The sequence below is a fragment of the Gavialis gangeticus genome, unplaced genomic scaffold, assembly GCF_001723915.1.
Source record: "Gavialis gangeticus isolate Ggan-Ray unplaced genomic scaffold, GavGan_comp1, whole genome shotgun sequence".
Classification (NCBI taxonomy): Eukaryota; Metazoa; Chordata; order Crocodylia; family Gavialidae; genus Gavialis; species Gavialis gangeticus.
The window spans coordinates 8,508,451-8,519,132 of NW_017729015.1; the positions used below are offsets into that span (position 1 = coordinate 8,508,451).

General features: G+C 41.7%; 1 protein-coding gene across 1 annotated transcript in view; it reads left to right on the top strand.

Moving 5' to 3' along the window:
• The window catches only part of SRSF4 (serine and arginine rich splicing factor 4), a gene marked incomplete at its 5' end in the record, with an annotated part of 36,569 nt that extends 26,599 nt beyond the window's left edge, over positions 1-9,970 (top strand). The window contains 5 exons of the mRNA XM_019512063.1: positions 4,277-4,419; positions 5,331-5,443; positions 7,431-7,645; positions 8,200-8,289; positions 8,480-9,970. Coding sequence (XP_019367608.1) covers positions 4,277-4,419; positions 5,331-5,443; positions 7,431-7,645; positions 8,200-8,289; positions 8,480-9,308 — 1,390 coding nt within the window. The remainder of the gene's footprint in view (positions 1-4,276; positions 4,420-5,330; positions 5,444-7,430; positions 7,646-8,199; positions 8,290-8,479) is intronic.
• Positions 9,971-10,682: the final 712 nt, after the last annotated feature.

The window sequence follows — 10,682 nt, forward strand, 5'->3', positions numbered from 1 at the left end:
GTGGGTGGCCTGATCTCTGCCCTTAGTCTTGTGTGTGCCTTACCGCCTCCTCCCCCTGTGCATGTGCTCCCTGGTGCTTGCCCACCTAGTGCCCAGCTCCCTGCTGCTTTTTCCCCCTGGTCAATTGCCCCAGTCTGTCCATTCCCCCCCCGCATGTGCATACACTCACACTATGCTGCACTTACTGTATGCTCTGACTCTGGCACAGAGCATGTGATGACTCTAGCCCCAGCCTGCGGTAGGTGGCAGCTCCAACTCTGGAGCCACAGCAGCAGCCTGACCCGAGCTGGTACCTAGATTCAAGACAAGGCTCCCCCCACCCCAATATTAAATGGTGGGAGGAAAGCCACTTGTCTTGGATTCCAGTAAATATGGTAGTGTGAATTCACTGAATTAACTTAAGAAATCACATGTAGAAAGTAACTTCAGGGATGTCTTAACCAAAACAAATTGATTCTAGGCCTCAGACAAAAATGCTGATAATCGACCCGAATCTTCTTTCCCTGTTCAGAGCATCTGACAAAGCAGGCTGTAGCCTCTGGAATTTGAACAATTTAGGTGGCAAGGTGCCACCCTGTCCTGCCTTCCTCTGTCCCAGTGAAGGACTTCCGGGAGCCATGGGGCAAGTTATATTCAGCATGGTACTTAGCTCAGGTGACCTTGTTTCTACTACAGTTTTGAATCACCTTAGGCCAGTGTTTCCTACACTGTGGGGCACACCCCCTTGCAGGGGCAGGAAAGGTGCCTGGGAAGGGGGAGCATAACTGAGGACAAAGCATCATGTGTGCAAATCATGTGAATGCCACAGTGTCAAATCTGGTGGCTGAAGTAGAGATGTGAAAGTGGCCAATTTTACTGTGTTGGGGCATAAACCCCCAAAGTTTAAGCAGTGCCTCCACAGAATCCTAGGGTGATCTCAGAGCCCAGGTTGGTCTGAGTAAACTGCCCCACGTCCCTGAGAAGACAGGAAGACGATACTGCAGCCAAGTGTCTTGTTCCATTCAGCATCTCATTAGAATCAGACCTTGAATTGGCAATGCACGCTGGCAGTAAGTAAATATTGCAGAGTAAGTCTAGTAAGTCAGTAAGCTACAAGAAATAGGCATAGTTAGCCTTGCTTTAAACTGACACTGCTCAAATATTTGATTCATGCTTTAGAACTGGCATAGCTCAGCTTGTTCAAGGCTATATAGCACTGTCCCCATAGGAGCAGCAGGAAAACTTGGTAGCACCTTGTGTGCCATAGAAGTGAACCCTACTAGCTCTGAAGATCTTGGCAAGTAGAGGGGAGTATATGCAGCCAGCTGGTATGAATCCAGTACCTCAAAGCCCTGCATAGGAAGGAGTGTGACTGACTCAGCTGCCCTTTATTATTTGGGACCTTAAACAATTTTTAAAAATCCCATTTCCCTTCGTCTTTGATAAAAAGCTTCTTTAGGTGGTTCAATCGACTGGAATTGCTTAGAAATAAAGATATGTGCTCTTGCCATTTTTTCCTTTTTTGATACATGGACAGCAAAATGATGTAGCTTCACATTATCTGAAGTAAATTGCATTGACATTTTTAGTAAGTAGTTTTATGCCACATCTAAAGTAATAACAGTAGACACTTAAAAGAAGATTTACTTGCACTACCACCATATAACAGCAGGTTCAGATTGCTTTGGAGAAGGCTTTGTCAGCACTTGCGGTTTCTTGTGGTGTTAAAGTGTCCTTCTAAGGGATCTTAATTCATGTTGTTTAAACTTTAAGATGGGAAGTATATTTAAGGGAGGTGTGGATTAATATTACTTATTATCTCTGGGCCGTGTGTAGTATGACTTGAAAGCAATCACATATTTTCTATAGCGCATGCTGTATACATTTTTTCCTTGCTGTTTTTATAAACACCTAGAAAATTCCTTCCTGCAATTGATTACTTCTATTTACATTCTCCTTTTCTGTCATTTATATACTTTTTTTTATTCTAGGGTTACTCGCATGTTATGCTGTTGATCTCCTTTTCACTTAGCCATAGAAAGCAATTATTAAAAGCCTGCTTGCCTTGGAGGGAGCAGCTGAGCAGGATTTGTCCTGCACTTGCATGGGAACCCTTCAAAGAAAACCAGCATTTTGTAGGAGGTAGTATTTGTATATCTTTACAGATGACTAGCTTCTCAGTAGGTGAACCTGGTGCCATACAGTGCTGGGCTGCTGGGGCAGTCCTGTGTTTGCTGATATGTAACATGGAGTGCTTAAGTACACCCACTAACAGTTCCTGATGTGCTCTTTGAAGGAGGAGGCTTCTTAATCTGCTGTTCTGGCCAAATTCAAATCTTGCTTAGCTTCCTAAGCCTTATCCTTAAAGCATCAATAAAATACATTTATTGTCCTTTTTTTGTTTTAAAACCTTCCTGTGGGGCTGCCGGCACATAGGAAATACTTTAATATCTAGGAATGAAGTCATTATTACGAATACAGCATTACAAAGCATTTGAGATCTGGATAAAGATAAAGAGATAGTTGCTTTATTTTGGCAGATGAGGCATGGGGTAAGATTAGATGTGAACTATTTTGTTGGTAGATTGACTGTGAGTAAGTAAGTCAGAATTCATAGCTCAAAGTCACACTTGCTTCACTATTAAAAGACTACCCACACTTGCATGAAGAAGTAGCTATTTATTTGCGATACCTGGATGAGAAATTTCATGTTTAAACATTTTGATTAAATATTTAAAGTTTATGTAGTAGAGTTTTCTTGGTGACTAGGGCATTCAAGGAGGAAGTGAAAGTGTTTAAAAATTAAATGACCTAAGAGAAGAGATGAGACTTTGAATTACAATTATACACAAATTTGAAAATCAAATGTCTGAAAATCATTTCCTCCTTTTTACTTGCCTGCTAAGACCTGAGTTCAGGATTCTGTTTGCCCTACAGCAGCCAGAGATGTTGCAACCAGCTGAAACGGGGCTCCCTGGGGTGCTGCACAGGGCTGTAGTATCATCAGCTCTTGCAGGGGAGACTAGGACGCCTGAACTTGGGTCGTGGCAGGGTAAGTGAAGCGGGGTAAACTCTTGTTATCTGAACCCAAGTCGTCAGCAGTTTCTGATGCTGTCCCCTCTTCCACCCCTCCCCTATTCATTTGGATAATTGGGGTTTACCTGTAATTTTAAATTATTTGTGTATTTATAACATCTCTGCACAGTTAGTTTTGGGATCTAGGAGGTGTGAATTCCCAGCACTGCTGAGTGACCTTGGGCAAGTTGCCTGGAATGCCAAAAATGCCCACTCAAGTGTAAGGCCTATTTCTAAAATACGTGTTCTTGTTGGCTTCCTCTAACTTGCATTTTCCCTATTTGTGTTTTGAGAGCAGTTAGCAAAACAGGCCCAGCATTTTTTGCTGCGCAAACTACAGCCCTGGCTGCAATCTGCTCTGACCAGCAGGTTGCCATGCCTGCGGAGAGCTCCGTGGTCACAGTGCTACTATGCATGTATGAAGCTCTTCTGTGTGGGCATTTTGCAAGCTCTAAATCTAAAGCTGTTGACAAAGTCTTTTAATTGTGAATGTAACAATGGTGAGTGGCCAATCCTGTAGGGACCCTGCACACAGAGTTCATAGTTTCAGAGCATGGGATTCAGCATGACCAATACTGATAGGATTGCATCCTCAAGTGTTATGTTTTATTCAGTATTATCCAGGAAGCTCCTTAACACAAGACTATCTAGAAACTTATGCTTTACCAATAGGACCAGGCATATGTAGTCCTTTTTCTTACTCAAACACATCAGTACTGCCCACAGTGAAGAGTGAAATTGGTCAGCCTTCCTGATAAACCCCTTCCCTGGCATCCATTCATATTTTGCCCTCTTTTGGCATTTTCTGGGGAAGGAACACAAGCAGCTTCCAAACACGAAGTGGAGTAACATTTCAGTGTCAAGTGTGGATGTACCGAGGTATTAAGAAATTCCTTAAGTCAAATAGAACTACGAGTAAAACGCTGATGTCTAAGCCCTCTTCTACCTTGTAGACCGACAAACTGAGGAGTAGGATCCTTGGGCTGGGACCCTGACCTGAAGCCTTCAGGAATTGGCCACTGGTGGCCAACAAAGGTTTGGATGGTGGGGTGAAGGAAGGGAGGGGGAGAGAGAGAGAGAGAGAGAGAGGTATCGCTTCAAGGTAACCGTGTCCCAAGCTTCGTTGGCAGTGAAAGGTCCTACTGTGATGTGAATTGCTTTTGATAAATAGACACCTTGGGTGGGTGTAGTTTTTTCCTGAACAGTCTCTGTCTCCTCCTAGGTATGGCTTTGTTGAGTTTGATGATCTGCGTGATGCAGATGATGCCGTTTATGAGCTAAACGGCAAAGACCTTTGTGGAGAGCGAGTAATTGTTGAACATGCCAGGGGCCCACGTCGTGACAGCAGTTATGGTTCTGGACGCAGTAAGCACTAAAATGCATTTGTATCTCAGTGACTTTTTTTTTATAAAATATTTACTTTAAAAAAAAGTAATTTTTTACAAGATAATGATATGAAGTTTGACTATTTTGCTTTTGTAATTGTAAATGTAAATATTGATCTGAATATGTATCTATTTGTTAATTGTATATAAAATATTTTAATTTAATTAACTGATAAATGAATGAATGCAATTTCTTGTACCATTTATTGTTGTTGTTTTTTTTATTTAAATATTTGAATGGTTTATTTGTAATGTGATTGTTTAACATAGACTTAACAAAGACCTCAATGTTTTAATTAAAAGAGTCCTTTGAGGCTAAGATGACTGCCTGTTCCATTTGCTGACCTTGGGTTACCTTTCCATGAGTGGCTCTTTGACCTTTGTGGCCCTTGGCTGACCAAAAAAGGAAGCCATGTGACGACCGCAACCTTTTCCCATTAGACCTGGGTGGTGAGGATCCCAAGGGTTAGAGACAGATGAGATTAAACTGAAATAGGTGCCTGAAAATCTTTATTCATGTCAGATATTCAGAAAACCTTTAATCAATGTAAGTAACATTAGTAAACTGGCTTTAGTGATTTGGTTTCTTGTTTCAAAATTTATTTAAACAAATTTTTAATAACTTAAATTTAATTGCATGTTAATTTTTAATTGTAACTATATGATTATACATCTTGTAATTATGTGCAAGTATTGTAGTTATATTATTTTAATGTTTATCTCTGTAATGTTATATTTTAAACAAGGAGAATGTAGTTTAGACTAGTGGGTGGGGTGAAGATTAAATGTATTTGCTGGTATATTGGGCAGAGGAGTTTTTGTCTGGGGTGTAAACTAAGCCACTCCATTTCCCTAGCTGAAGTATTGCTGTCTGCTTGTCACCTCCTAAAGGTGGATATGGTTATAGAAGAAGTGGAAGAGATAAGTACGGTCCTCCTACCCGTACAGAGTACAGATTGATTGTGGAAAATCTGTCAAGCCGTTGCAGTTGGCAAGATCTGAAGGTATGGGACCCTTTTCTTCATCTTGGCTGAGCAAATGGCTTGGCTCTACTGGGGTTAATGAAAACTTGTCCAGGCTGTTACCCTGACACTATAACCCAGCCTTGTGTTGTGAAGGACTGCTCCATGATGAGTCTCTTAAACCTCCTGTGCTGTAAATATTTGACTACTTCAGAAGTTCTGTTCTCATTTTAACATGTATAATATATGCCCATTGGAGAACAACACTTACGAAGTAGTCCATTCTTCTTCAAAACCTGTATTTTGTACAGGATCCTGAGTTGTCATGCACTCAGTGGAAATACCCACTACATCTAAATCTGTATACATGCATGCTGTTAGTGGACCAGTTGGAGAACATTCATTTTATCATTTAATAAAGATCAATGAACATGCCTTAAGACATATTTAGAAAAAAAGTCTCGTCTCTAAACCTCTGCAGAGTCAACTCTGACTGAGGAAAGATGCATCTGTGAGTTATGTTCCTATGACTTCAGTTTTCCCTCTTCTACATTGGAGGTGCTAGAGCTATCTTAGCCAAAAAGCTGTATTCTTACTCCTTAAACAACTCGGCCATTTTTGAAGAAACTCTGAGATGAATTCTCTTGCACACTAAGAGAAGTCATACAAAGTAACAGTCAAAAAGAAAATGTGGGGGGATGGAGAGAACATCTCCACCTTAGGGAAATGACTCTTATGGGAATGCTCCTCAGTATAGGCCAAGGTACATATATGACTTATATGAGGGCAAGGGAGAAAAGACAGAGAGAAGACACTTGGGACATGCTAACCACAGCCATAAGTGCTCTTTATAAAGTTTCTTTGTAAGCTGCCAATCACCAGTCATCCCAGTTACATGAGAAACATAGGGGAGAGTATGTCTTTAATACAGCTTTAAGCATGGTTATAAAATACTTACTTTTTCATGTTGCACCTTAAGAGTAACTGTTGGGAGCTTTGCCAGTGTATCAAAAGCAATGACTGAGGAGTCTTCACATAGGACTGACTCAGAAATGTAGGTTGAGCTTTGGCTCTTTCGTGGACACCCTGTAAGCCTTGAGGCAAAGGGGTCGAGCAAATTACTTGACCCCTTTGCCTCAATTTCCTTGTTTTTTGAAATTAGGATAATTCTTGGAATGAGACAGTAAAGTTTAGATGTAAACTTCATCATGAAACTGCCTCCTGTTCCACACAAGCCTTTTTTTTCTCTTACAGGCCTGTCCAGAACAGATTGTGTAGTTCTAGTTCAAATGGATACTAACAAACCTCTAAGCATTTTTATTGTTTTAATTTGTAAACATTTCAGATAGCTGGTATCAAATGCTTTAAATGGAGCATGCACTGGTTAATGCTGTGCTGGATTCAGTGGGGTTCTTTTTTGAGTTGCTTTTGCCATAGGAATGAACAGTAAACCTCTCATTTGTACATGCAGCCCCTGTTGCAACCTAAGTTAGTACTGCATGAAAGTTTCCCCTGTCGGCCGGCTTGCTTTGGGCAGAGTAATATCTCTTCCTGATAACCAGCTGAATGAGTCACAAAACCAAATACTGTGCTGAGCAGCTGAAGCTGAGAGGCCAGGGGGTGAATGAGCTGAGAGACTTGAGTTTACCACAGGTGAGCAGGTACACTGCCTAAGCAGTAGTGTGAAGAAAAGCAGGTGCTGTCACTGCCTGTATGCTCCTTGTTTTGTTACAGACCCCTAAGCCAGTCACCTTTCACTTGTTCTAGTGCTAAAATTACACAGCGATTATTAGCTTGCTCGGGAACTTCAATATGAGCCTGCCAGTCAGTACTCTATGGATAAAATTTCCAGTGTGACTTGAACCTTTAATTAAAACTAAGATGGTGTGGATGTGAATTATTCTTTTTTTTTTTCTCTTCAAATGAACAAATGTTTCTGCACTTAAGAGTAGACAAGCAGAATAAACAATCAGCTTAAATCTGTGACTTCTTAGGCATTGTTTTTTTTCTTTCCTCTGTCCTCTCCTAGGATTATATGCGTCAGGCAGGTGAAGTGACATATGCAGACGCACATAAAGGCAGAAAAAATGAAGGTGTGATTGAATTCAAATCCTATTCTGATATGAAAAGAGCCCTTGAAAAGCTGGATGGGACAGAAGTAAATGGCAGAAAGATTAGGTTAGTAGAAGACAGACCTGGGTCAAGACGGCGCCGCTCCTATTCCAGAAGTCGAAGCCATTCGAGGTACGTTTGTTCATAATACATCTGAGGCTCTATGTTCTAATTTAATTACAGTCAGATGTGGGAATATGTCTAATTCTAGCCCACCTATTCTGAGAGGCCCACAATACACAGATTTTACTGGTCATCAGTCCCATAGCATCTCTTGTTGAAGAAAGGGAGGCATCTTGTCCTGGCTAAGCTGTCTTGGGTAACAGTATTCACTCCATCCAGGATTTCTCCGTGTTCGTTTGGAGAGTCATTTTTTCTTCCCATTCCTAAAGACAAGCTTCTCAGAATGAGAGTCTGTTCATCCTCAGAGATGTAACATTTCCTACAGGTGGGAATGAATGTATTTATGTATTTAGTGTTATGAAGATGGGCACTTTAGAAATGTCAACAACTTTTATTCTGTAAAGCATTCTGCTAGCTTTCTGAAATATTGAGTAGAAATGGCTGAAGACATTGCAACCATTGTTTCTTTAAGGCTGGGGCTTCTTACTCACCCCAAATCAAAGAGGCTTCTCCTTTTGTGGTTTTGTAGTGACCCAATGTTAACCCATTTCCTTTTGTTTCAGGTCTCGCTCTCGAAGCAGACGCTCTCGTAAGAGCAGGAGCCGTAGCGTCAGTAGCAAAAGCAGTCGCTCCAAGAGTAGATCAAGATCCAGGTACATTATCACCTTTGTTGTGGGTGAAAGTGGGGCACTTGTTTAAATATAAGAGGCACTGACCTAGCTCTGCAGCATTGGAGCTCCTTTCTCATACTTATTTTTCGTCTGCATACTACAGTTCAAGGCAAACCAGCCTTAAACCACATAGAAAAGACTAATGCGTGGCCATCCGTTTGTGCTTTTACAGGTCTGTGTCCCGTTCCAGAAGCAAGAGCCGTAGTCGAAGCAAGAGCCGTAGCAGAGGTCAAAAGGACAAAAGCAGGAGTCCGAGCAAAGATGATAAAAGTAGGAGCCGCAGCCGGAGTGCAGAGAAAACCCGGAATAGAAGTAAAGACAAAGCAGAGAGTGCCGTTCACAACAACGATGAGAAAGCAAAGAGCAGGAGCCCCAGCAAGGAAAAGAGTAAGAGCAAAAGTAGGAGCAGGAGTGGGAGCAAAGAGAGAACAGAGGAAGAGGAGAGGACGAGCATGAGGAAGAGTAGGAGTAAGGAGAAGAGTAGGAGTAAAGAGAGGGAGAAGAGCATCAGTAAGGCTAGAAGCAGGAGCAAAAGCAAGAGCAGAGATGAGAGCAGGAGCAGGAGTCGTAGCAGGAGTAAGGACAAGAGGAAGGGAAGGAAGAGGAGCAGAGACGACAGCAGGAGTAGAAGCAGGAGCCGCAGCAAAAGCGAGAGAAGCAAAAGGCACAGCAAGCGAGACAGCAAATCTAGTAGCAAGAAGAAAAAGAAGGAAGACCATGAGCGGTCCAGGTCTAGATCCAGATCGGAGTCCAAGGACAAGGAGCATCTAAAACCAGAATCTGACAAAAAGGAGGTAAAAAGCGAGAGTGAGGACATGCACGCAAGTCGTGAATCTAGGTCCAGGTCTCGGTCAAATTCTAAGTCTAAACTAAATGTCAAATCAGAATCTCGCTCCAGATCAAAATCTATTTCCAAAACCAGGTCCCGGTCCAAGTCTAGATCTAGGTCTCCCTCTAGATCACCCTCCCGATCTAGATCAAGATCTCGCTCAAGGTCCTAAGTTTGCTGCAACCACACCTGGAACTATATGAGACATCTTTTGTACATGTTTGGTAGTTGTAGCACAAGTGATTGAAGTAGAACACATGTCAATGCTGTACATTTTTAACTATCCTAATGGTGTGTCTATAATTGTTTAATACAGTGCTCCCTCTCTGTAATGCTTTCTGGTGCAAGGCTAAGCAGCTCATTTGCTATCCTGTAGAAAGATTCCCCCTTTATAACACCATTCTTCCTAGACCACCAAAATTGCCTTGTTTTCCAAGAACAGCCTTACAGAGAAGCTGCACTGTACTTCGATTGGTTGATGAGGTTGGAATGATGACTGATAGGTAGGTATGGTGACTTCAGCAATCTTTGCCCTTGATTTGGTGCCCTTTGATGTTTGCCATTTAGTGAAAGTGCTAAGTCTTAAGTTTCATACTACTTTTTGTTTCATATTTTTGGACTTACAGAGTTGTGAATAGCACAGTCAGGAAAATAGATACCTTCAGTAATCCATGGGGGTGGGGGAAAGTAGAGTTCCATATTCTGGTATTGTGACAATATCCTTGTTTTATATTAAATTTTTTTTATTTTATTTTTTTCCCCCGTCTTGCAAAGTAAAAGTGATCCCTGTTTCCATGAAATTTGAATAAAGACTATTTTTGCTTGACAACATTTGATGATGGTTTATATGCAGTCATGCTGTGTTTAGTTATTTCTTCTACTGATTGTATATTTCTTTGAACTAAGAGGCAGTTGAGGCTGTTGAAATGTTAAACTGTAGGGTTGGGGGCCTCACCTCCTGGATGTTCTACTTGAGTGTGCCATCTGGGGAATAGTCAGGGATTGTTGCTATCCTCTATCTCAGATGTTCTGCCCTCACCCACCAGGTCTTGATGATGCTACAAATCTAGTTGGGAGTTGGAGTTAGAAAGGTCAACAATCGCTCTGAGCCCTTCCCGGGAACTCTTGTGGGGCTCCTCCTCCCCTTACACTCCATCCTTTCCATACGATGCAAGATGGTAAGTGTCTTTGACCTAGGTTTTTCACTGAACCGTCGCAATTCCAGCAGCTCTTCACTAGCCAGAAAAAGGACAATGGTTATATCCCAAAAGAATTCAAGTTTATTCAGGTGCCACTAGGCTACCAGCTTAGATTAATTTGCACACAGCAAGATTGATCCACTCTCTCACTATATCAGCTCATTAATGAGTTCCTTAATTTGCAACACAAACTGACTTATCCATGATTTCTAGTGCCCACATCCTAGATCAGTTTTTATGGAGTCAAATACAAGTCTCTTAACCAATAACACAAGTCAGGTTACCTCTGCTCATTGGGCACTCTGTCTCCGAACCAGTCCCTATAGAGCTCATCAGGTAATCGCCTA